This window comes from Salarias fasciatus, chromosome 14, assembly GCF_902148845.1.
Source record: "Salarias fasciatus chromosome 14, fSalaFa1.1, whole genome shotgun sequence".
In the NCBI taxonomy this organism is placed as follows: Eukaryota; Metazoa; Chordata; class Actinopteri; order Blenniiformes; family Blenniidae; genus Salarias; species Salarias fasciatus.
In genome coordinates this window covers 37721516-37748522 of record NC_043758.1, presented here as the reverse complement: position 1 = coordinate 37748522, position 27007 = coordinate 37721516, and the positions used below count along the sequence as shown (strand labels likewise).

General features: G+C 49.2%; 1 protein-coding gene across 2 annotated transcripts; it reads right to left on the bottom strand.

The window, feature by feature from the left end:
- Nucleotides 1-383: 383 nt before the first annotated feature.
- nectin3a (nectin cell adhesion molecule 3a) lies at nt 384-27007 on the bottom strand. Of its 2 annotated transcripts, none has more exons than XM_030107617.1 (6): nt 26831-27007; nt 11370-11720; nt 6781-7080; nt 5608-5725; nt 4505-4656; nt 384-2716 (listed from the first exon to the last, which is right to left on the bottom strand). In XM_030107617.1, the coding sequence occupies exons 1-6, from the start codon at nt 26925-26927 to the stop codon at nt 2061-2063; spliced, it is 1674 nt and encodes a 557-aa protein (XP_029963477.1). In that variant the 5' UTR covers nt 26928-27007; the 3' UTR covers nt 384-2060. The 2 variants fall into 2 exon arrangements, with proteins under 2 accessions (XP_029963477.1, XP_029963478.1); XM_030107618.1 differs by having other exon boundaries at nt 11370-11717.

The window sequence follows — 27007 nt, the reverse complement described above, 5'->3', positions numbered from 1 at the left end:
GAAAAAGAAGAAGAAGAAGAAAGTGAATTGAAAAGCCGAGAGTCTGAGGTGAGGCCTGCTCTCTGCTGTGGCGGCTGGGCGTGTCGATCACACATTAAAGCGGTTTATTCTCAGACATCTGAACCTTCCACCAAAGCTGTGGCATGAAGCAAGAAGGGCGGAGAAGGGTTAAAAAAAAGCCTCAATAAAGGGAACACACACACACACACACACACACACACACACACACGAGCTCTTCAAGAAAATAAACTGATTGAGGAAAGTGGGACGTTTCCAGAAAAGGTTTAGTTTTCTCTCTCTGTCTTTCATGTGAGGCTCAGCAGAGGCCACGTTGATCCGTCTATCAATCCACAGGAAAAAAAAAAAAAAAAGAAGACCCCTGAGTGGAAAAGCGTGGGGTCAAATCAAGCAGGGAGCCATGAGATCACCGATGATCTCAACGCCTCACTTTCAACCTACAGTCGCCGGATTTGTTGTTTGCAGGGAAAGAGAGACGTACATCTCTCTATCCTGTGGGGAGCCGTTGCACACAGAGCCTTTCTTTTTTCCTTCTTCTGGTGGATTGGGTTTCTCGTTTCCATGATCGCTGTACGCCCTCCGAGGAGCCAAACCCGACTGCAGGCCGCTCCGGCCTGACGTCAGCCGCTCGCCGTCTCCAGATCCTTCAGACAGAGGAAGCCGGAGCGGCCGTTTCTGATCGCGAGACTGCCGGCGGTTTATGGAGCCACAAAACTGTCAGTTGACAGCTGCTACGCTCACATCTGGGATTTATAAACCCCACTTTCATCTTTCTTGTGATTAAATAAAAAAATGAAGCTATCGTGAGCGATTGGTGTCGGAGTTACAGACGGAGGACGCTGGATGGAAAAGACGGCCCGTCATGGCGGAGGGGAGCGGAGAAAGCTGACAGAACCGCCAGCGGGGCTGGATCACACACCTCTCCAGCACCGGGCTGAACACCAGGGCCGGCTTTAATTTCAAACAGCATTAAATCAGGAATTCAGCCTCTTAAGAGTTCAGTAGTCATGTCAGAGTTCCTTAACTAAAACTCATAAGGACAGAAGAAAGAACAGACAAAAAACATTTTCCGCAAGTTTCTATCAAAACATACCGGCTGACATTTAATCTCGTCAGTTTCATCCTGAACTGCTACAGGAATAAATTTAAACCCGAATCACTGATTTTCTGAAAGACTCCGTGAAACTAAATCCCAGTGATCTTGACCTTCTGTATATTAGAAACAGGGAAACTAGAATTCAAGGCAGGGTCTATTTACAAAGCTGTATTTGAATTTCTACCGGATGAAGGAGAAAGAAACACTCGCACGTGCAAGAGGAGTCAGAGTTTTACACAAACCGGAAAACAGGAAGTCTCACGTGAAAAGACGAAAACGATTATCTATTTATGACACACACACAAAGCTTTCACTGAAGGAGGCTGAGAAACAGGAAGCACAGGCGCTAAGCTAACCAGGTAGATCCCGACATGCGGCGCTCGCTTCCCCAAACAGATTACTGATCAAGACAACCTGAGTTCGCCTGGCAAAGGAAAAGGAAATGTCGGGCAGTGTTTTAATGCCATGTCCTCCATCCGTTAGCTCGCCTCTCCCTCGGTACGACGCTGGCGAGGCTCCCTTTTCGTCTCGTGACTTTCCCTTTCACATTGTTTGTATAAAAGGCATGCAGTATAGTTTGCTTTAGATGCCGGTCGCAGCTGTGGAAAAGGTTTCGCCGGTTTGTATGAAAATGCTCGCAGCGATCACGAGGCCGCTCCGGAAAAGCCACAGAAGAAGTGAGGTTGTTCATGGGAGCAGACAGTGGGGGACATAAATACTTGACTGACGGGGGTCTGGACGCCCCGCCTCTGACCCGGGAGGAGGACCAGGCAGGGACAAAACCTCGCCGGCGTCCGGCGGACCTGGAGCGCCTCCTACAGTCTGACGCAGCGTTGCTCAGGTGGAGTGGTTGGAGTCAGGGCGGAGCAGGACTGTCTCACCGGGGCTGAATTCTCTGAACCGGAGCGACTCGGCCTCGAGCGAAGCCTGAAGCCCGCCCGGCCCCTCAGACGTACCACTCCCGGCGCGAGATCACCGATCCGTCCATGTGGGACACGTAGTCGCTGTCCGTGCCGTTGTCGTAGCAGTCCTCCGGCAGGTAGGGGGAGCCGTTGTTCACGACGGTGCCGTGCACGGGGGGCCCGCACGGGTGCACGTTCTGGTTGTTGTAGTGATCCGGGTAGTAGTTTCCCTCCTTGGGGCCCCGGTGGGCGTCGCCCCGGTCCGCCCAGTCGTCCCTGTCTTTGCGCTCCGGGGTGTAGTCGGGGTAAATGATGTCTCCGCCCAGTTTGGGCTTCAGCTCCTGGCTGCCCTTGCTGGTCTTGTCTCCGTAGACCTCCTGCAGCTCGTGCGGCTGCAGCACGTCCAGCTGCGACTCCTTCTGCATGTCGGACGGTCCCAGGTACTGCTTGGTGTAGTAGTCGCCCCGGAAGGTCCGGCGCTGGCGCATGAAGCAGACGCCGCCCAGGATCAGCAGCAGGACCAGGAAGAGGACTCCGCCCACCGCCCCGCCCACGATGGTGCCCAGGCCGCCGTCGGGCAGGGAGGCCAGCGTGGGGGACGTGAAGGGGGCCCTCCGCTGGTCGGCGGCCGTGCCGGGCCCGGAGGTGTGGCGGAGGGGCGGCGCCGCGGTGCTGGGGGCGGCCGTGGTGGGCGGCGGATCTGCAGAGCCAACACGTGATGAGAAGAGTTAAAGCACAGCAGAGAGACCGACGGAGCGAGGCGTCAGAAAAAAACACTTCATGTTCTGTAACAACTGACAAAGCGAGTGAGGCGGTTCCACATCAAGTTACAGTCCGAACGAGACGCGTCTCCAGAGGAAGAGATCTGCTGGAAGCTGCTCTTCACTGCAAGAAGTGGTCAAATGAGAGGGCAGACAGAGGATAAGTGCTAAACGCCAGTGTGTGTGTGTGTGTGTGTGTGTGTGTGTGTGAGGCAGAGCGATCGGAGGACATACACTCGAGCATCTGAGTGAGCGTGATCAGCTCCTTCCTTTTCTCTCCGAGGCCTGCTGTGTTGAAGTCATGTGAGAAGACGAAACGCCGCCGTGTGATCGATGCGAGGTTCCTGCATCCCATCCGTCCTCCGGTGGCCGCCGCCGGAGACGCCGGGCAGCGTGGAGCTCAAGGTCGGGATGAGAGCCTCCATGTTGACCTCAAGCCTCGGAGACCGGCGGCGGCCCGACACCGCCGGGCGATCAAAGCCCGACTACAAAGCAGCGTGACGCACTAATAAGAGACCTGGAGGGGTTTGAGGCACTAGTTATCAAAATCCGAATCCCCGTAGAGCTGTAATGATTTCCACAATTCAGTACGTGAGTAAGAATCTAATTACCTACAATTACACAGAGTGTGTGAGCCTGACGGATCTGGAGAAAAGCAAAACCATAAGAGGGGAGAAAGCAGACGGATCAAGGCTGGAGAAACTGACAGACTGGCAGTTTCCATCAATCCCAGCCTGCAGCCAAACGCTCCAACCTCACACAGCTGATCATCTGGGAGGAGGGGGGAAGGGACCGAGACTGAGCCCGACCTGGCTCCACAGAGGAGGGGGGCGGCCGGGCCGTCATATCTGACAGGACAGCAGGGTAATTGCTCGGCGCTGGTCCGTCCCGGACAGGATGTCAGCGGTGCTTCGGTTTGGAGCAGCCGTCCAAACCGGGCCGGCTTCTCCAGCGCCTTGCTCTCCATGAGAGGAATCAAGAGCACCGAGTGTGTGTGTGTGTGTGTGTGTGTGCGTGTGTGCGTGTGTGTGTGTGTGTCTGTGTGTTTTACAGGAGAGTGAGCCCAAAAGCAGCGGTTGCTTTGTTTGGAGAGGGATTAAACGGAGCGGAGGAGAAGTGGAAATAAAAAGAGATGCAGAGTTCTCAGGATCCACGCCCTGACTTCGCAATAATGAACTCATGCAGCAAACCACCGACAGACAGAGGAACCAGACAGCAGCATTTTTTAACGGCGCTGCATGTTTTACGACGAGGGTTCACGTCAGTGAATCAGCAACTGCATTCAATAAACACAAATCCAGGGAAGCCCAGAGAAGTTTGCTCTCTGGCGTTTGATAGTTTAATAACGGATCCGATCACAGCGGGAAGAGAAAGACACGCTGCTGGAAAACACAGCAGATGAAGAACAAACGCAGCTTTCCGTGTCCCGAAAATCCGCGAACACAACTCATTACCCCCCGCTGTGAAACCCGAGACGTCCAAACACAGAGGAGGGCGACGTGGCGAGGGTAAACACCCTCTTCCCTATCGGCGGCATCGACTGTTGCCAAAACCTCAACTCTGCAAACGCTGGGCACTGATACTCTTTATCTGCACTCCGCGCTCCTCTGCTGCCAGGAATGCGTGAAAGTGGATCTGGGTCCCGAAGACGACGAGTGTAAACACACTTTCCTTCTGTGTCCCAGGGTGAAACGCTGTGAAAGCGGCGTGGAGAGAGCTGAGAGTACCTTGCACCCAGAGCTTGACGTCCTGGCTGCGCAGGCCGATGTCGTTGGTGGCCTCGCAGCGGTAGATGGCCGAGTCGTTGCGTCCCAGCGGGCGGGTGAAGGACAGGCTGTTGTTGGAGATCTGGACGCCGTCGGGAACCGGTCCGTCCAGCCTGGAGCGACACGGGACACGACAGACGCAACACGTCATTCAACAGCGAGACGATACCGGGTCCGAGTCCGGTCGGTCTTTCTGTGTGGAGTTTGATGGAAAAGTATTTTCAGCTTCTTTAACTTTCCATTTACAGAATCAGTTTCATGATTCGGTGCATGCTGGGTCATTGACACTCTCACGGATTTATAGCCGAGTTTTCGCTTCTTTTTTGTTTTCTTAACAGAAAGTATGAGTGAAATCCAAAACACTGCTGCTGCATGTGGCCAAACGACGTCACCTCCCTGCTGGCCGACTTGGCCTGCTGCAGCCATTACCCGACCGCACGGCGGTGATAATTTGAGAGGACGGCTCCTCCGTCAGTGGAAAGGACAGGCCTTCCGCATGAACTCAGACTTCAGATGTCCAGGAAAGTGAAAAAAGAAAAGCGAGGGAGGACAGGAGGGAGGGAGCGCGGCCGTCCAGACTGCACCGGAGAACATATTTCTTGTTTTCAAAGCAAGACGATGACAAAGAGCTGCCAATAAGGCCGAGCTGCTCTGAGGCATGAACCGTTTGGAATCTTTTATTTATAGCCGGGAGTCTTCCCGATGGACGCGTTCGGCAGCTCCGGTGTCCGGGCTCTGAAGTTATGCCGGCGGTAATTTATAGACGGAGGTCCGTCACTGTGCTGCTTCGTTTCAATTTGTTTAAACCCAGGTTAGATGTAGAGAAACACACAGCAGCTGATTCAGTTACTGAACAAACACATTACTCTGGTTGGACAGTCGCTGAAAGAAGATGACCCAATGAGCACAGGAAAAACATGCAAACTCCACACAGAAAGGCCGCTGAAGCGAGCGTGCTAACCACTGGACTTACGACCATACAAAGGACATTTAGTGTTTTTAATAAGACCGTCACACACACTCTTTCTCGGCAGCAGTAAAAGGGAGGAGCGGGAGACACTGACCTGATCCAGGAGAAGTGGCGGGCGGGCGGGTTCGCTTTGGCACCGCACGTGAATCTCACATTTGTTTGGCCCACGTACCAGTTTTTGTCATTTCCGATTATTGACACCACCGGGGCGACTGAAAAACAAAACACAGGCTCTGGATCAGTCCTCATGAAAGCCTGGCTTCAGGGCAGCTTTAATTAAATGGTTTTCCTGGTTTTCCTGTAAAGGTGAAGGAGGTTTATTTTTATAATCTGTTTGAGATCTCCACAGTGCGACGACAAACGAGCTTCCTCAGAAGACGCAGAGCAGCCAGTGAGGATGAGCCGGAGCCTGGACGGCGCTGGGACCGGGTCTGCCGGTCAAACAGACGACCCGGCCGGCGGAGACAGACTCACTCAGAGGGCAGGTGAGCTGCAGCTAATAATAACCTCTCACCATGACGGAGGGAAAAAAAAAAGAGCGGGAGGACGCCTAAATGAAGGCCGACGCATGCCGCTGCAATAAAGCATGGCAAACACCGACTCGGATATCCAATTTTTCACTTTGATTTCTCTGGAGCACGAATGAGGAACTCATTACTGCACGCGGGAAGACGAGTCCGCTGACCCCTTTCGCGCAGTTCAGCGTTGAAATTGTGCTTGTTTTGCACTTAAATTCCCTCACCTCGACATCCGACATGATTTATTGAGCGGGAGAGCCTCCTCCTTCCTGTATTAACCTCGGTGTTTCTGCGTCTCCGCCCGCTGCCCCCAGCAGCTTCCTGCCACTTGTGTTGCTGCTCGGGCCTGATCAATATTTCATAAAACACCTTCATTAGCCGGCACTAACACAGAGGAACGCACTGCGAGCCAGGGAAGCATGCATCAATGATTATAACATTAGGACGACTCTTAAATTGCTCCGTTATGGCGGAGGAGGGAAAAGGCAGAGAGCAGACGATTCATAAATCACGTCAGCGGCTCGGGTTAATATTGATGAGACACACTTTTCCTTCCAGACCTGCACGATTAGACCCATCATCATTCTGTGGGGTTCTATCACTGTTCGGATTGTCCGTTAGTCATGGAACCTCTTTTGCGTCTATTTCTGATACATAAAACCGATCAGTGTATATTTGAAAGTTTCATTTCCCGGATCGATGGCTCCTGAGGACAAAACCCAGAAAAGCCAGAGTGTTTTTGCACTTACACTGGACGTTGAGTGTGTACGGAATGCGGAACTCGGTGGCCAGGGCGGCGTGCCGCACCACGCAGGTGAGGGTCTTCCCCTGGGCGTAGCTCTGCGGCGGCCACAGGTAGCGCACGTGCACGGTGGTGGTGCCGTTGGGCTCGTCCTGGCTCTGCATGTCGGTGCGGCCGTACAGCTCCGTCTCCCAGAAGACCTCCGCCGCCGGCCGGCCGCGCTCCGCGATGCACGTGGCCACCAGCGACTCGTTGGCGCCGTCCAGCAGCGCGGCCGGCCCCGCCGACACGTACACCTTCGGCTCCACTGGTCAAGGCAGAGAGAGAGAGATTACAAAGTGAACATCGATCTTTTTGTGTATCTATATAAATAAGTGATGGCCGGCGGCCTCTCCATACTTAACTGCTCAAAGACCGACTCCTTCCATTCCACCTATACGCATTAAAAATGGATGAACCGAGCCACTCGGCCACATTTCAGTGGAGACATTTTTATTGTTGTGTGTCAAACACACACACATGCGCATACACACTCGGACATAATGTGTGTATAAACGCAGCTGAAGCGTCCGCGGGTCGAGCGGTACAGTTCCAGGAAAGCACAGCAGCACCTGAACATGCGTGACTTTGGAAAACACTCAATCTCCCCGAGTCTGAGGCCGTGTTTGAAGAACGGCGTTACTTTATACTTTCAGGCAGAGCTGATGTTACACCGGCTTCCTGAGAGTAACTGGAGGTTTTCAGATTCATGCCAGAGGGACGTGACCAGAATAATTGCTGTTTCTCACCTGTTACACAAAGAAAAGGAGCATTTTATGTGAAGCTGCTGCAGCGAAACTAAAAGCTGCCACCAACACGTCCCAAGGAGAGAAAAAAGACAAAAGAAGAAAAAGGACAGAGAGGAAACAGAGGAGAGCCTGCTGAGGGAAGGGGGGCAGTGAAGCAAACTGGATACTCAGGTTGTACTAGATTACATTTCCATGTAGAAATCCCTTCGGCTCACGTCTTTGTCTCGGGGCAGCGCCTCCTCCACCCCAGCAGCTGCTCCACCTAATTCGACGGTGACAGTTTTAAAGGTGGCACGCTCGCACGAGCCGCAAGGCAAGGCCGTCGTCTTAAAGACATCTGCCGCTCTCCTTCTCCCCTTTCCAACAGCAGGTCCAGCAACAAATCCAAATAATGAGCGGCACCCTCCGCCTTCCCAGAATAACCCGGGGCCTCGGGCGCCCCGTCCGGGGGCGGGGACGCCCTTCTCGGTCCTCCACCTCGCATTCTTCAACAGTAGCGGCTCTATGCTCGGAGCCGGGCTGGCTGAAACTTCAAAATAGCTAAATCAGACGGACGTGTTAATTTGGAGTCGCTGTCAAAGAGGGAGGGGAAAGCTTTAGGGGAAACGGTAACGATTTCCCTTCAGCGAGCCGGCTGCATTGGCCCTTTCTTCCCCACACATACACACCGAACCCTGACGTCACAGCGGAAAGCTCTATAAAGCAGAACCTTTACTGGATGTTCGATGGCCGTGCATCACGTCTGGACGTTTTTACAGTAAGATTCAGCTTCAATGAACCCCGAACGGCCATTTTTCATAATTCAAGGAGTTACTTTGGTAAAACACGCTGCAGCTCTGACATCAGCCGCCATGTTTATTTAGAAATCCTGTTTAGACCAAGATGAAATGCAGGGAACAAAAAAAAAAGGAGTTTGTTGTGGAACTCCGACCTGAAACACGGAGAACAAGTGAGATCAATCAAACTGTCGGCACGTCGACTGTTGGCTCGGCTCGAGAGCAGACAGGAAACAGAGCACATATCAAACGCGCGGCGTTGTCTGAAACCGCTAAAGTACGCTTGTTTAATGAAGGAACAGAGAGGGAAGGAGGCGGGCACACAAATAAAGGAAACGGAAGAATTAAAGCAGGATCGAAGCAGAAGTGAAACAAGATTCACGTGACGAAAAGTTAAATTTTCAGCATCAGGAAAAACTCAGTGGGGTGTGTGTGTGTGTGTGTGTGTGTGTGTGTGTGTGTGTGTGTTGAGATGCTGGCGATCTCCTTTTGGTAACTCTGGGACAAAAGGCCAAAAGAATTTTAAATAAAAACAATGAGTTCTTCAAAGCTCGGAGTTTACATAGAAATAAAACTTAAAACTAACTTTATTTTCACAACAATCTTAACAATGGTGTGTTTGAACTGCAGATTATTCATGTCTTTGTTTTTCGAGTCAGTCTGTTCCTCAGATTCTGCAGACCCCGAGTTCCCAGCCGTTTCTTTAGCAGCGCTCTGGAGATCTCCGAGAAGCCGGCGGTCCAATCACGAGCTGACAAAACTTCTCATATGCAAACAGGAGTACCTCCTCACTTCACTGGCTGAGTATTTAAAGACCCCAAAAGACAGTCAATGTACATTCTACTGTATTTTACTACCACAGAAGAAGAATTCCCCCACCCCGGGTTCGCTGGGAACCCGTGGAACGCTGCCCCGGGTTTCTCTCCATTAAAACGTCAACTGCTGTTCCTGAGATCGCTCCCTGACCCGTCCGTTACGGTCCCTCCCTGCGCTCCTCACCGCTGAGTGCGTTGGCTGGCGTCGCGGCAGTTCCTGCTGCTCTGGGTTTTCCCTCGGTGAGCGGTTGCAGACGCAAAGATGAAACAGAGGGCAGAGAAACAATAGCAAATAGTTTGTGTCCTATGATGCTGATTGCTCACAAGGCGAGGTTTGCGCTGCGAGTGCGGCGATTGAAGCCGAGTTAGCGCTCACTGCACCTGTTAATCATCACACGTGTCGTGACTGTGGCCGATTATTCATATATTTCAAAGCCTCAGCCGCTCATTTGAAATGAATGAGAACACTTTTTCATGAACCTCAAAGTATAAACAGAAACCAGACAGGAACGGTACAACAGGCGGCGTGCAGCCAACACTCGCACAGACGCACTGATAATTGATTGAGACTGGGCTTTTAGCGCTGGGGTTGTACCTGCCGGGCCTCAGCCACCCTGCTCCACTGAGGCAGCGCTTCATTAAAAGTCTTGCGAAGCCGGTTTTCATTGACGCCTTGGAAATGTGAACCTGCTGACTTGGAGTCTTGTAATTGGGATGTACTCTCACTCTCGGAGAAAAACGCCCCGTGGGACCACCTCACTCCCACGTGACATATCGGCTTGCGGAGAGCGTATATTTTCACCATAATCACACCTTAATTACATCTAAATTGTAAAGTGGGTCTAAGCGTGTTTGTATGAGCTGCAGATAAAAGACAGTGTGCCTGAGAAGCTGTTCCGATGGGACAGCCAGGTGTAACTGAAGGCGGCGAGGTCCCAGACAGCGTGGCAGTATCCACCGTGCTGTTCATTAGATATCAGAGTCGCCTCCGTCCTCAGGAGGCAGAGCAGGAGCTGCTGCAGAGAGGAGGCTCAGCGTTCCTCCTCCTGGGACGGACGGGGCACTCCGGACACACCGAGGAAACTCGGGCAGAAAACCCCGAATTACAGTAACTGCAATTTTAAAAAAAAGCAAACTTTTCTGTTCTCCATCATTCAATGTCTACATCAGCACCAGCTTCAGCCGGACGGGGGTGAAAGTGTGTGTGTGTGATCGTTTCTCTCGCCCTTCATGCGGCGTTGACGCGCTGCCGGACACACAGTCTGCTCTGAGCCACACTCCTGTTGTTCCAACTCATCCCGACCCCCGTCGCTACGACCCGGCTCATCGTGCAGCTCACAACTCGCATAAGATCCATCTCCAGAGGCCAGCGAGACAGAAGACTTCATTTCAGACATTTCGAGGAGTTCAGCTCCTGCATGCCATGACATCCCGTTCAGTAACACTAAATACTTGACTGCTTCCAAACTTCCTCCAAGACAGAGTCGCTGCTTCAGGACGCTACGACTGATATGTGGAATAAAAGCTGCGTACAGCATGTTCTAAACGGACGAGGTGGATTCTTTCAAACTTGTTCTTTGTTGTAGGAATTGGAAATGCTGCGGCTCTCTGCAGTCGGCCCTCCAGAGCGAGGTACGCTTTCATAACAGCACTTTCTGCTTCGGCAGATAAACAGCTTCAGATTGCAGTCTGAGGACAATCTGAGAGGTTTTCATGCAGCCGCGTAAAATACAACTGAAAGTCCTGAGTATTTCTGTATCACACCCTGTAATTAACTGGCTGTTGCTGCAGCTCAGCGGCATCAGAACGCTGCACTATGAACTCGCTGCTTTCATTTCGCGTGTGCGCTGGGAGAAGGCCGTCAGAGCGTCAAAGAAGTGTTTACATGCAGGTCTCGCCATGCAAAGGATCTAATGGAAACTGAGTGAAAGCTTTTAACAAGCCAATCAACGGAGGTGATGCAGTGCGGCCAATTTAAAGCCATCAAGGCACTTTCTCAAAGTGACGCCGGACTGAGGAAGATAAGTGGCGCCACATGACAGCCGTCTCCAGGCAGGGATGGCATCTCTCCAGGCAGTAATTTAAAAGTTAGGCGACTTCAGGGAGCTGCTTATTCCTCAACAGCAAACAATTAGTGGGCAGCTAAGCTTTGCTCCGTCACAAGTGAAGCTTTCAGGTGAAGGAGCGGCGAGCGGCGGCGGCGGCGCTGTGCTTTACCTAGGACGTTCACGTAGGTTGACGCTTGTGTGTTTCCCAGAGGAAAGGTGGCCACTTTACAGGTGTAGGACCCGACGTCAGCAAAGCCGACTTTCTCGAGGGTGATGGTGGCATCCCGGATCGACGGGGACACGAAGGCGATGCGCTTGCCGTAGTCTTGAGAATACGAGGTTCCAAACTCGGGGTGGAACACCGCCAAGGTGATGGTGCCTGATGGGAGGCGGCGCTCCCAGGAGCTCTGCGTGAGGCTGAGGTTGGATCCCACCTCGATTCTGCAGCTCAGTGTGATGTTCTTCCCCAGCACCGCATTCACTTTGTCAGGAACGACCACCTGGTTGCTGCTTACACCTGCTGGGAGAGAAGCGCAGAGAGATGAGACCCTGATAAACGACGGCGGCGCGTCGCTGCAGCAGCTATAATTAAACTGGAAGGAACTTCGTCAATACCGAGCTGCCGGATTAAAAGATTAGTTATTGTTCTCTGGTGTCTGGCGCTGGAGGAAAATTGTCTGGGAGTTCAAATCTTGATTCAATTAGTCAAACGGCGCATTTCTGCATGTACGCTGCGACAGCTACAACAACACAGGCGAAGACGTGCCATCAGCAGACCAGATTGAAATCCAAAGTACGGCAGCTGGGAGGCGCCAGGCACAGATGAACAGGAAGGAAACGAGCTAATCAGTGCCAGCAACGGGACTTTACACACAGGGCAGGTTCACACACTCGTCACAGTACTGAAAAATGAATAATCACGACTTTTCAGACATGTTTTCTTTTCACAGCGCCCCCCCCGCAGCGTCACAGGTCCGCTCGTCTTCCCTGGGTGGAACAGCAGCATTTGTTTCAGACCAGATTTTCCTTTTTTCTTGAGGCTGAAAACAGACGTGAGTTGATCTGGGAGACCGACTGCACTGCATTCCCTCCTAATAACCAACACACTTTCACCACGGGACGCTCAGCCTGTCCCCCTCGCTAATTATCACGGCACCTTTTAAAGCAAGCAACAGAAAAAGGAAAAAAAAAAAAAACTGGAAGGAGATGAAACAAAACAAGCAACTTAATGGTTTTAATCCTGCTTTTTTTTATGAGGCTCTTAATTTGACTAGAGGCCCACCACAGGCTTTTTTTCAAAGTCCTATTTTAAACAAATGCGCCATGTTTGCGAGGCTTTGAGCATCAGTGGCCGTCTGAGCACTGCGGCCGGCAGCAGGATGAGAAGGTGACGACAAACGCTGCGTTAAAAAAAGAAAAGAAATCACATTATAAAGATGTGAAGAAGTGAACCCTGAAAGAAGCAGCAATTACGTGTTTACGTTAATGACGGTGAAAACTGTATTTTCTTCGGCTCGTTGAAAAAAGTGCTGAACTCAAGCATTTCAAATGGAATCCATTACTGGCCAATTCACCAAAGCAAAGACTTATTTATGTTAATTAGCTAAACTACGCTGGAACCAAAGTCCCCAATTAACAGCTGATTGTACGGAGCCGGCAGTTTATTTTGGCTCACCTGAAAAGACCAACACTTCCACATTTAATACACTCCTGCTGATGAATCCGTCAGGTTGTGAGCCGTTCATTTCCTTCCGGTGTGGTGAAGCAGGGACATCTCAAAAGCAGGCAGGGTTGGAGTTACTGGCCACCTCCAACTCAAAAAGCTGCACACCGCACAATTCTGGCCCTTGCTAAAATAAGCAGTCGTGGGATTATCGCAAACTAAGGCTCAAAAGTCATGTTCCTATGACTTTTCATTTGTTAGATATATCAGCGCCTCGAAACCCGTCACAGTGCGAATGCAGCTAATGATCAGTTCCAACAACACTACCAGACCAATGATTATCTGTATTCATCTATTTCCTCCGGGAGCTGACGGTATACTTGGATGACGTACCTCATCCTTCATCCTGATGATACATTTCCACAGGATCCGCCAATTTCTCGCAACACATCACTGTCTATGTGAAACACCGCGGTGCATGCTGGTTTGCGTTGCAGTGCTTTTTTTTTTTTTTTTTTTTTTTTTTAGCTGCACTGCTTTGGCATTTTCCCCAGAGTTGTCTGTGACTCACTTACATAAAGTTGAATTTTCCAGACTTCATGCAAATGAGGCACAGGAAGCTGAGCACCGACACATCCAGTAACTTCCTGTAAACCTTTGCCGTTGTTGCTTGCGATTGAGTGTTGGTTGCCGTCATGGGAGACGGAACAATTAATGTGCATTTCAGCTTCAGCTCAGCAGAATCTCTTTGGAAACACTGACATGTTAAAAAAGGGAGCAGGGAACTGACTGCACCGTCTCATTCAAAACTAACTGGGAGTAAAATGCTGGACACCCTGAATGCACTCTCTGCATCTTCTTAAAATGATCCTCATCAAGACCAGTTAACGGGCAGTTAGCTTCATTTGCAGCTTACTGGGCAAATGACAGCGTTAATGATTTTACATTAACTATATCACTATATCGGACGACTCCTCTTCTACTGCCGACAAAACCAAGTGTTGCTTTTTACTCCTGCATCGAAACAGGACCAAGTCTCGACACCGGCCGTCGGGACTGGGTTGTGTTGCTGCCAGAGATTTCTCCCAGACTCCTCTCCAGATCACAGCTGACAGACGTGCTCCTGGGTCGTAGCAAAATAAACAAAAACTTCCAACCCAGTGGGAAAGAGTGAAGTATCTTGGAAAACTAACCTGAAATAAATCCTAAATTACAGGTTATGGCTGCTGCTACGAATGAAAAAAAAAAAATCCTTCTTAGCCTGTTTTTGAGAGAATAATCCCACAAATGACTCATTGATAGAAATGTGCATGAGGCGGCACGGAGATTTACAACATCACTTAAGACAGAATTGTCGAGCCGTTCCGCAGTAAGCTCTGTGAAAATGTTTCTTTTGAAGATAAAACGTAAAACTGTGATTTCATTCAAAATATTCAGACAGTGGCTCTCAGTTTCCTCGACACGGCTGCAGTCAGCGTGAGCTATATTTGGAGCCGTAAATGTCCACTTTATACGTAGTCTCGGATGTGTATGGAGTAAAACTTATAAAAGTGGCCCGCTGGCTGGTATTTTCAGTCTCTGGCATGAATATGAGTGGTAAGCCACAGCAATGCTATCTTGGTTGGGGAGGAATACAGCCGGAGAGGCTGAGGCTCCCCCTGCTCCATTACGTCCCCTGTAATTTCAGTGAACACACACACACACACAAAACACACACTTTCTCTCTCCCAAAATAAGAAATAAGTGTGCGACCATGTGTGTGTACGAGTCCGGCGCCTTGTTTGAGCGGATGCTGAACGTATGCTGTTTGTGTCGTGAGCTTCTGTGTGTTTTGATCCACATTTTACAAACCCGGCGCTGCTGTTTATCCTCCTGCTGCGCAAACCGATCCCTCACACATCTGCCTGCTACTCCATCTTCTAAAATATTAGCGCGCAGCATTTAACCCATTATTAGCCGTCCATTTGAGAAGTCACTCTGGGGGGGGGGGAAAAAAAAAAAAAAATCACTCGCCACAAGTGGAATATTATTCCGTTTCCCAACTGTAATTTAGACATCTGTTCACATCTTTTTCTCCACCTCTGAATTACGAGCCGGTCTAAAAACGGAGCCTGCAGTGCCATAATGTGCTTTGCAGCGCTGGTGCTGCCCCGTGTTTGCGTTGCTTCTGGCAGAGCGCTCTGGGCGCAGCGGCGTGGGGGAGGATCGGGGTCAGAGCTGTGTGGGCTTCACATTCTCCGCTCCGGTCATCTGAGCTGACGTGACAGCTGTTTGTTGTCACCTTAGTGGCACAACTTTGGTTCTTCTACTCGAAGCATGAAAACCAAATGAAAGCCGCCATGGGCTGTTGTCCAGAGTTGCTGATTTACAGTGCAGCTATAAGTGGAACAACAATGTTATGGAGACGACCGTCTGATGGGACGACTCCCGCAGGTTGTCTGCGTAGTAAAGCGACATGTCTGGCATGCATGGCATTATACTGACGTACGCAGACACGTGTGTCAGGCTGGACTTCACCCCAACATGCTCCGCATACTGCAGCTACCTGACGCGACACCCCAACTGCTGCTGTATGGAGAGTGTGTGTGTGTGTGTGTGTGTGTGCGTGTGTGTTGGGTTTCAGGTCTGTCAAAGCACACAAAGAAACTAGACTCCATCCAGGCTCAGTTGGGTTTGCTTTAGAATAAGCATTTGGAAACACGGAGGAGACGAGGAGGAGAAAGGGGGGCCGTGTTTAGAGAGGACTCCACCCTCACCACGAGGGGAGGGTGGAGACAGATGGCCTCTGCATGGGATACCTACAGCCAGGAGGGGAGCGGGGAAACTTGGCACTGCGAGCCACGGCCCGGGTTTGCAAACTGGAGCACTGTGACATATTACCTAAAATACTGCAGGCAAATGAAATGTAAGCAGCGCGTTAAAACAAAGCCGTCGTGCAGTTTCGTCGAGGAGGCACACGCACTGCTGTAGAGCCAAGTGAATCCATGACTTCACGACTGTCGATACCAATAGCAAATGCCGCCAAGCATGAAATAATACATGAAATCTTTCAAGGATGTACGAGAAAAACTACACTTTCCTGGGCATCTTTACAGGAAGTTGGAGTTTGCATGCTTTGTAAACGATTAGAGCAGGAAGAACCCCGGACTGCAAAACCTAATATGACTGCAGAGGAAAAAGTCTGCACTTTTGCCCCCTTTTCCATGAGAAAAGCAGGGAAAGAGTGAACTCATGGGAAGGATATGTGAGCTCTTTGAAGAAATGCTTCATATTTGTTTCCTTCCCTCTTGACATCACTAATTGCGACAAGCTGCTCTCGAGATGCAACGCTAAATCAAAACCTTCCTCTTTGCCTGGCAACTGGCTCAAACATTCCGGTTCGGCCACTCCGAGAGCCAAAATCTCCACCTCCTCAGACCTGACCCAGCTTCGGCCCTGACCTCCCCAGAGGAGGCCGACTCCCGGCTCCAAGTCCTCCCAGGAAAGCCTGCGGTGCACGTCAGAGGCGAGCGCGACGGGGGCAGATCCACGGCCAGGAACGTTAGCAAGCAGCAACAAAACACGCAATGTGTCATGTTCATGCAGACAGAGTCCATGCATAGATTATCATGTCAAACAGAGCTGGAGAGGGACCGGTCTGAAGACCTCACAGGAGAAGAATGCAGACATGAGATCTGTGCAGGAGGGAGTGTGGTTTAGGGGAGAGGAAACTCTGAGCAGAGGATGAACGGAGCACTGGAGCCGTCTTCGAGAGGAAGTTCAGGAACGAATGAAAGACCCAAACAGTTGTATCGATGGCAGGACACGGCGAATAACGTGAAAACCACATCAGGACGCCGACCACAACGCAACCCGGTAACTAGTCACACCATCAGTCACATCCCAGGATTTCACACAGACGTTCACACACAGTCTCATAGCGATGGCTGCCATGTAAGGTACGCGGGGCTGTAGAGACCTGAGAACACCCCTGCCTGCTTCAGCACACCTCCATCTAAAGCTGATGTCTTCATCAACACTTGAAAAAAAGCCTAATAATGAGCCCCTGATACCTAAAACCTGCAGGACGCCGGCCCTCGAGGACTGCAGTTCAACACATGAGGTCTGGATCATAAAGATGACAGTAAAAGTGTGCTCTACATGAAAACTGAAGTACTGTTCCTTTTTTTTTCAATACTACATCAACTGCATAATTTAAACATTTAATAGAATGAAAATAAGTTTGTGCACGTCACAGTACAGTGTTCTTATATAAGCACCAGGCCCTGAACCGGTACCGGACCGTGGATCACTTAGTACCAGCTGCAAAGAGAGAACGAAAAGTTTTATTTTGAAAAAAGCTTCACTTCCATCAGAACTTCCCTCCTGCTCTTGATACTGTGTAAGTCTGGCACCACGTCTGAATGCACCTGATGTTATCACCTGATGCACGACGCAGATCTGGATCGTCGAGTTAGAGCCGTACAGGATCAAACACCAGAGCAAACCTTAACGACAGCCATGAATCAGCAGTTCAACTGACCAAAAAAATCTGTCCAATTAACTGGACGGGTGGTTAGTCTGCCGGTGATGGATGCTTTAAAGAAAGATGAGATTTTCCTGCCTGCCACTGCCATCCCAGCAAAACTGTCAGCAGGTAGTAAGCAATAATTTACAGCTTAATTATTGACTTTTTTTTCCCTCTGAATGGAATATCAATAAATCAGCAAGAAAATAAAATGACAAAAACCGAAGAAAATTCAAGCGGAAACAACAAAGCATTGACAGATTATGAACGATGCCAGCAAAACTCCTATTTGGTCCCTCACCTGTCGGCTGCTAGCTCCTGCGGCCATTCACACGCATTAATCTGTCAGACAGCTACTCCGAGATAAAAACCACAGAATCATCAAAAAACTAAGTCAATGTGAAAACTGCATAAGACAAGACTGGTTCTGGCCCAGCCCCCGGGGGCCCGGAGCCAGCGTTACAGGGACCTGGAGGGGGCAGATATAATGACAAAGACTCCAACAGAAGATGGATGTGAGGATCCTGGTGACCCGGGGTGCTCCAGACCTGGGCCAGTCCTCATTCTCTTTCCCGGTTCAGTAGTTTTCAAGTGTGTGTAGGAGGGAGGCAGGTTGAAGGGCAGCGTTTCATTACTGTTTAATGAGCGCAGTAATTCACACTCCTTGCAGACATTAAAGTCCCTCAGTTTAGTGTAGGCCAGTGGAAACATTAGCTAGACTATTAAACCTCCATCTGATTATCAAGGTCACATTTTAAAAATGTTCATCAACATGCTGTGGAAAAGTGAATTTGCAAACTCTGCCAACCTTAAACACAACAGCCCCAAGTCGACCTGTGAATAAAGATTAACAGAGAACCTTCAGAAAAGCCATAAAATTATCAGTAATGCCTCAATAACAGGTTAAAGCCCACAGCTACATTTCCTTTTGACACAAGTCTGTTTCTCCAGGGACAGGAAGGGATCCAAATGCTACACAAAAGAACGCACAATAAAAAATATCAACGCAAGAAAAAAGACGTAGAAGCAGGAAATGGGCAGTTGAGTAAAAAATAAGCAGCAATGGTTGAAAGTGGGAACTTATTTTCAATTCTGGAAGCTGCATTTGAGTGATCTAGCCTTTTAAAAAGCAGTCAATAGGCAGCGCAGAGCCATTTGTTTGCCATTGTGTGCTTTTAGAGTGGCGACCGGGGAGAGAGAGCCCATCAGACGTCTATACGTCTCACACAGGCCTCCACCTCGTCCCTTTGTGTTTGCGGGGCCTTTAACTCCACGGCAGTCAGTTTGAAACAGGATAGGCCAAGTGGTGAATTGCCTGTTTTATTACATGCCTTTATCGTAAGAAATATTTGTGCAGCGGGAAGAAAACATGGTGGCTATACCAGCTGTAATCTACCCCCTTCCTTCCTAGCATTGTATCCTGTGAGGGCGTGAGGCTTTTTCAGCGGACTAATTCATGGCGGAGACAAACACGGGCTGACAGGCCTTTAAAAAGAGGGGCGGGCAGGCCTCTCTCTGCATGTCACCGTCCTCTTCAGGGCCCTGCTCTCCAAGCACCCCCAGAGCAATGTGCACTGGTGCGCCGCTTCACATTTGATTAAAGACCGCTGCTTAAAAGAAAGGGATCAATGGTGTTGACACAGAGAATGTCGTGACGGGTTGCAACCTCTCGCCGGAGTCAGCTATAGCGGAGCTGCAGGACTTGTGAAGGACAATGTCTGCTACTGTGTACCGAAGCAGCACAAACATTCCCACCTCATTGTGTAGGACCTGTTATTGTTTATTGTGGGGGTATGGGGTGTTCTGGTGTGCAGACACAATGCTATAGACACACAGGAGGGAAGCACTGTTTTTACTACATGCAGAGAATGTAGAAACGTTAAAAGCCTGGTAAAGACCGGCTGATTTCTTTATGCTGCGAGTCTCTGTTGTAAGATGCAGGCTACAATGACAATCTGTTTCAATTAGAGCTTAAGTGTGTCCCAGCGCTGACACGCAGATGCTAATAGACGCGGCAGCACACTCAGCACTTCGGAATAGTGTTGAAAATTGCACTGACACAGACGCCACGTTCATGCCATGTTCTGCTAACTCATGAACTGCCGATGAACTCATGAACCCTGCGTCTATCTCCGATCAGGCCTACCGAACACAGCAATGACTTTATATCCACAACTTCGCGTCCGGGAACCATGCAGAGACGTATAGAGACGGATTAGACTCCAGAGGCTGTGGTTTGCTTTCAGAAAGACTCGTTTTCACCACATTTACATGCCACTGTCTAATGTAAAACACTGCAATTTCCTAAAGAGCAAATCTCAGAAAACTAAGCTCAATTTCAATTCATTCTGACATAAATATGTCCAGCCTCTTTAGTTGGGAAGTGAGGGGCTTGTCGAGAGAAAAACAAGTCCTGTACTAATCACAGGGTGCACTGCCCTTCGCTGAGTCTAAATGGGCTACTGTACTTTCATTAGGGGATCTAACATAATGGAACATAGTTTCCCACAAGTCACAAGGGACCCCAGAAGGAATTAGACTGTTTTTCTAGAAAATTATTCTCACGATTGTTCAATTTTAGACTCCTTGCACACGGCCTACTTCTGTCAACAACAGAAGGAACAATAACAAGCTGACGGCATGTCAATGACTGTCGCATATAAAGCTACACTGAACTACATAATGTATTGATGGAACAAAGACAGGACCAGGTGGCGTGCAGCGAATGCAGATGTAGCGAGGATTAATGTGGTTTAACCCAACCATGCACTTTAGGCTGGCAGGATTCTAAAGCTGATTCCAGCTGACTGTGGGAAAAGAGAGGGTGCATCCTCCAGTCCAACTCAAACCCATCAGTGTTTTTATGATCTGTATTATAAAGATGGCATTTGAATCAAACGTTACGAGGGAGAACGCTTGTGCCGAGTCTGATGTGGTGCATCACTCAGTCGCAGCTGCTTGGACTACCCAAACACCGAGTCCACAGCATGCTTGGTTCAATTAAACAATCTTTGTTGAAGCTCCAAATACTGCAGGCACCGACTGTGTGCCTCTTCAGACCTGCTCTGATGTCCATCTCACATGTTTGCTTCACATTTTCTGCAGCAGCGGCACAACAAAGCGAATCTCTGACATATATACGATACTTTTCACTCATATGTGCAACAGAATGTTAACATTTTGGAGCTGTGGTGGATTAAGAAGAGAGCAACAAACATCCTTTTCCACATCTTAAAGCTGCATAAATATTGTTGAAGGTAGGAAGTCACATCCTTTCATTCGTTTCTTTATATGTATGCATCCATATCAATGATGAAAGCTACTTTGAACTCTCTGGAGTAATCAGCTGTACGTCAGTATTCAGTCCCTCGCGACAAGGGAAGGAAGTAAAGTAGTCCAACAACAACCTGCCACTGCCTGTGTGGTGTGTGTGTGTGTGTGTGTGTGTGTGTGTGTGTGTGTGTGTGTGTGTGTGTGTGTGTGTGTGTGTGTGTGTGTGTGTGTGTGTGTCTGTGTGTCTGTGTGTGTGTGTGTGTGTGTGTCCAGCGGTCAGTGAAAAACAGCCAGCAGCTTGGTCAGAGTGGCATTTCCTTAACGCCGTCCGAGTCACAGGGAGATCATTTCCACGGCGCACCCACTCCTCCCGGCACGTACTCGCACCCTCTCCACGCAACAGATTAGAGCAGCATTCTGGATTTACACCTACCGCCCAGTCGGCGCAGAGGCAGAACAAGGAGATTTAAGTGCGCAGGTCAGTCCGGTGCTTTGGAACAAAAAGCCACAGCTGACTGAAGCACAAAGACACATATAGATATAACGACCAGCCAGGGTACAACACTCAGCCCGATGTACAGACTTCTACTGACGGGGACATCAATACCTTTCAGCGATGTACTGCACACGCCGACATTTGTCTACCGAGACTCACTGGTAAGAAAGAAACATGGGAGACATTAGTTCTGTGTATCCTTGTGCGACTTATGTTACATGTTCGCTTTGACTTTGTGCTCCTAAAACACGAAACTCACCCAGATTTACAAGACAAATATTGTGAATGTAAAGACAGCGGGACCTCCCCAGTCCACCAGGTCGGGTTTGTACAGTAAGTGAGCCTTGCAGCTGTGATCTCCTTCAAATTCAGTACAATCCCTCGAACAGCTGAATCCCACTTTTAGGATGTGTTAGTAAGGAATGTAAAAGAAGTGTACAAGTTATTTAACAGAGGAACTTGGAGTAAAAAGAAGGAAAAACAAGACACAGAAACATATCTGCTTTCTCCATTAATATCAAAAAGTTTTTAAAAAGGCTGTTTGATTGGTGTTCATTGAAGGTGAGGGAAATGATTCAGGAGGACAATCCTCCTGCACATCAACAAAAGCAGGACTGAGGTGTAGGATGAGGCTGGAGGTTAATGTGGATACAGGAGCTCCAGCAGCGACTACAGAAGAACCTGCCTTAAAACCAACAGCGTAACAACCCCCGACTACAACACATCTCTCTGGTTTAAAGACTGAGGATGCTTTGAAGACAACTTCCTGAACAAATCGGTTTCCCTTGATGTCTGCGTCTGATCTTATCTGAGAAAAGGTGGGAGCAGTGGATGGTGTAAAAAAGGAAAAATCCAATAAAGTCAGAGGCAGATATTAATGTTATCGGCTAAAACACAGGAATGTTGAAACACTGCTCTCAATAATGTGAGCAACACTCAGGCCCCGTCACTCAGGAGCTCTCACAATACTGTAAATAATTGATGAAGTGAATATTCCTTCTCGGTTATGGTTTTCAACTTGGGGTTTAAATTCAGACCTTCTTGTGTTTTCAGTGAAAAAAAAAATCAGCAATGCGTCACAGATTACCAGTATTTGGAGACGTAACTTAACAGCCACTCAAGGTGAGGATTAGATCAAGTTTACATGAAGACAAATGAGTCCTCGCTTCAAAAGTCTGACAGCTTTCAGACGAGCGCCACCGGCTCTGGGTGGACCGTTGATAACTGTGTTTAGAAAAACGTTTGAGCCAAACGGAGCGCCTGGATCTGACTGTGATGCTATAAGCTGGCCGGACACACAGAGCAGCTGAGGAATGTGGGCAGGTGTGTCGGAGTCAATCTTCTACGGTGTGATGTTCTTAATGTGTGACCAGATGAGGCTTCACAGCAGACGGCGTGCTCTCTGGAGTATTTGGCTGGTGGGTGTTAATAATCTCCCACCTGGGTGGTAAAGGGGCGTGTCGGCACACTGTGTGCCCATCCCACAACTGAGAAGAGTGAAACAAACAAGAGCGAGCGGTGAAACCCAGCCACACCTGTTTCCCATAACCTCAGTGCTCCTCTCCGGGGGGATTCGGCTGCTGACGGTGCACATCCTGCATGTACACCTCCTTCGTATGGACTGTAAAGCCACGGTGTGTCCAAATGACCCCAACTTCAATCACACAGTGCGATCTGCCCCGTTGAGGGGAAAACCCTGCCTCCTGAAAACAGCAGGCTGAAAAAGTTTCCCTCTGTTCATTCAAAGAAGGTAATTAACCGTGGAAATATCTGGAAGCCATTTATACGGCGCAGTTTCCTATGACTCAGTGAATTTAAACAGTCAATTCCTGTCCATCTAAGATTTGCTCAGTAGACAAGACATACCAGCTAATGCAGAGCGAACGATTACATTGTTAATATTAGCATTTCATATGTATTTTTTTAAGGCATGTTCCAATTTTCCTCCCTATTCCAAATGGTTATTAACTCAGGTTCGAGGTTCTAATAACTGTACACTCACGGTGTAGGCGTAGGGAGGATGTCAAGAAAAACAACAATGAATGCCACCAAATACAACGTGATTACCCGGCAAAGTCCCATGGCTGACCCGCAGGGTACGTCTGGTTTCTATGACCATCGAAATGTTTTCCAAACTCTCTAACCTGTCTGTGGCACTCCAAAGCGGCCGAAAACCTCAAAAGTCAGGCCACAAACGTAACATTTCCTTTACATAACGGTGCCGTACTGAGATGAGAGGGAAGCTGCCGCGTGTCTGAGAGAGCTCGCCACTTTCTGGAACTCAGGCCTTCTGTACGCAAGTATGACCCAAAATAACCTCCAGGGACTGGACCACCGTTACCAGGTTGGCTCGGCACTCAAACTGACATTTCCCAGATGAAAATCGTTCAACCAAGACCTACAAACGGGGATTTCACTGCTGCTATGTTGTATATTAAGGAATACATTCAAACGCTGTAAAACAACGGAGCGGTCAGTCCAGGAGATCCTAACCAGCTGATTGACGGCTGCGTCACAGTCGATAGTGTCTTTTTGATTAGGCTTGCTTAAAAAAAAAAAAAAACCTCAGGGATAAGCTAAAAGTGGGTTTTACAGCCCTGGATTCACTAATGGACCACCAGGGAGCAGTTTTCCACTCTCAGCCTCTCACAGTCAGTCACATCTGTCGCGTCAGAGGAAGCAAAGGGTGGAGTCAACAGAAGCTGGTGACCACAGGCTGCTCTCTGAACCCCACACACACACACACACACACTGACTCCACACCCCACAACAAAGACACACACTCATCCCCTCATGGGCTCCCCGAAAAAAGAAAACACTGCGCGCATTTAATGTGATTAGCAGTGTTCTGTCAGCTGCTTCACAACCCAGATTTAAGATGAAAAAGGGAGGGCTGCTGGGAAGACGTGACAGCTGTGACCCACAGATGTGCAACCATAATGGGAACTTTTAGAGCTGTTCTAGCAGACATTTGTCATAGTGAGCAAGAATAATTAACACCAACAGGAATCTTCGGCATATGTGCTTATATTTAGTCTGTTAAGCCTGTTGCTTTAGTTCACCAAGTCTCATTTAACCTCAGATAGCAAGTATTGGAAGAACAATACAAGCATAAAGCAGACAGCGTGAAATTCAACGTGATTAATGGCTTCTCAGTGTTTACATTAATTGTCCAAAAAAAAAGGCAGACTGTTTTAGTGACTATGTCGCTAAATTAAGTTGTCCAATCAGCTCTCCCAGCGAAAGGTCGTGACCTGAGCTGCCCTGTGCCATGTGGCGACAGAGCCACAGCTGCCTTCAGTATATTTCCAAAGACAAACTTACTTTCCTGGCGACGTCTCGCTGACACTTATTGACCAGTGACGCACATTAACCTCTATCGGGACCAGATCTGCTCCGTGAGCGCCGCTTCTTCAAATCTATTTCTGCATCAGGTCTGTAATTTAGGTGGCTCCATTACTGCATTATTTATTTAGATTGCGAATCGTGCGGCCCCAAGAGAAGGAACCACAAAACTACGGTCTTCAATTACAGACCCCACAGCCTGAAGCCACGCCTCGAATAAATCCCCTCCTCACAAGCCCCGACTACATTCCAGGAAATCTGAAAATGACACAGCTAAGAAAACTGGCAGGAGAACTGTTTTAGTCCACAACACTCTCACATGGCATCCGACTACAGGAGGCCACATTACCCACTCCCCTGTGGGCATGCCAGTGTGTGTGTGTGTGTGTGTGTGGAAGGTGCACAGTCCTCTCACTCACCTGATTAACATTTACATGAGCCGAGAACTGGGATCACTCGTGTTTGCGCTTTCAGCTCGCATAAATAAGCCTGAAACTTCAAAAAGAACATTCCACTCCATCCAGCCTAAGAAATGTGTTTGTTGGTAATGCTTCCTGCATTAACAAGCCATTGTTTCTCTATCGATTGATTGTGTGCATGTGTGGAACACTTCAGAGGGAGGTCTCTGTGAATTTTTCAGGAGAAACTTTCTCCCCAAGGGCTGTTGAGCTCAAAATGAGTGATGAACACGTCGGTCACGGTGACATTAATTCCAGAGACCTTTTTTTTTGTAGCTTTTATGAATAATTTTGACTCATATTTAAAGTAAACGGCTGCTCCCTCCACACTAACCCCACCAAAAATCTTCAGCTGCAACACATGCACCCCCCACCTTTCAAAACACAACAGCCAAAGTTATCTGGCGAGCTCCTACTCTGTTCATAATCAGGAAATCTTGACACCCAGGTGACGGGTTAAGCTGGAGATCTGCACACATGCAGCAGCGAATGGACCAATCTGCAGACCAATCAGCCCTGATTGCAACCATGCCTTGTTTATCAGTTCCCTGCAGATTTATGAACCTGTGTTTTGTGGTTGCAAAAAAAAAAATAAATAAAAAAATAAATAAAAAGAATGGTATGAAGCTGTATTGTAAGCATGTGTGCCCACAACAGAAAGAGATGAGGCAGCAGCAGGACTGATGTAGTCAGTCCAGTCACCGGATCAGCAGATATTATTTCTTCAGCGCCATAAAGTTCAAGTACCGTGGTTCAATAGGCTGTGCTTCACTTTCTACAATTTTAAACTACATGGTTTTTTTTTAAGTTTTAATAGTTAGTCACACAAATTGAGCCATGTGAGTCAATCTCTGCTCGTCTAGCAATGCTTAGAGAAGTTCTTCACAAATATTTAACTAGAAATCTTGGAAATACTTGTGAACCAACATTTAAATATATGACTGTCTATGCAGATTTTCATCCACAGAGGCCAACAGCCAGCCAGAATAGAGTGAGGAGGATTAAATGCTGCAGAAGACATAGGTTTGCTGATTTTCTAGAAACATCTTGATTATCTAAGCATATGTATTGATAAGTCACCAATAAAAACTGGAAGGAACTACACTGAGGAGGCCAATTCGACTGGTTACTGGTTAAAACAATATATGAAAAGTAAAAGTTAGTAGAAGCTGATCCACGTGCATGTTTCAGAGGCTTTCTTTGCCTTGAGTCCAGGAGAAGGATCAATAAAGGCTGCGTTCCTGTGGAGTCCCTGTGTCTGTCAGGTACTGTGATCCGGCTCGGGGCTGGAAGGAGCTCTGGCTGGCACGGAGCCCAGCTGCAGGTCAATACTTCCAGACTCTGCGACTGCAGAGTCCCCCCTCCCAAAGTAAAGTCCTGGATCCTGGATCCCAGACCCGTCCGTGCGGAACCCGCTCGGTAAACTTTTATCTGTCGGGCTGGTTTCCATCGTGGAAGCCTGGAGGAGGAGGGGGGTCCCGCTGCCTCCGCGGCCGGTACTTCCCTCCGCTCCCTGCGCTGAAAGTCACGACGGGACGTTCTGGAAGAACCGTCTGCGGTCAAGTGAGCGTGCTATCGCTGTGAAATCAGCGCAGGGCCCGGACCCGGAGCCCGGTCCCCGGTAGCCCCGTTTGGAGAGGAGCGACCGGGCTCCGGCTAACGGGACGCCCGCCACGGGACCGGCGGCCGCGGCTAACCGGCAGCCCCACGGTAAAGACGTTTTATCCGAGTTGGAATCGAGGGTCCCGCTTCCAGAGCGGGAGCGACGCCGGGAGTTGCTTTCTTTTCTTTTCTTTTTTTTTTTTTTTTGTCGGAGACTCCGCGGCGCAACTTGACCGCCTGTCCGCTCCGAAGTGAGGAAAGAGCCGGCAGAGGAACGAGAACTCACCGGTCAGTCCGTACAGCGCGAGCAGCGACGCCACCAGCCGCAGTCCTCCGGACGGGAAAGTCATCCTGCGCGCGGATCTTTTCTCCATGACTCCCATGTGTTTGTGTTTGTGTGTGTGTGTATGTATGTGTGTATGTGTGCGCGCGCTGCGGCGCTCTGCGCTCCGTCCTCCTCTCT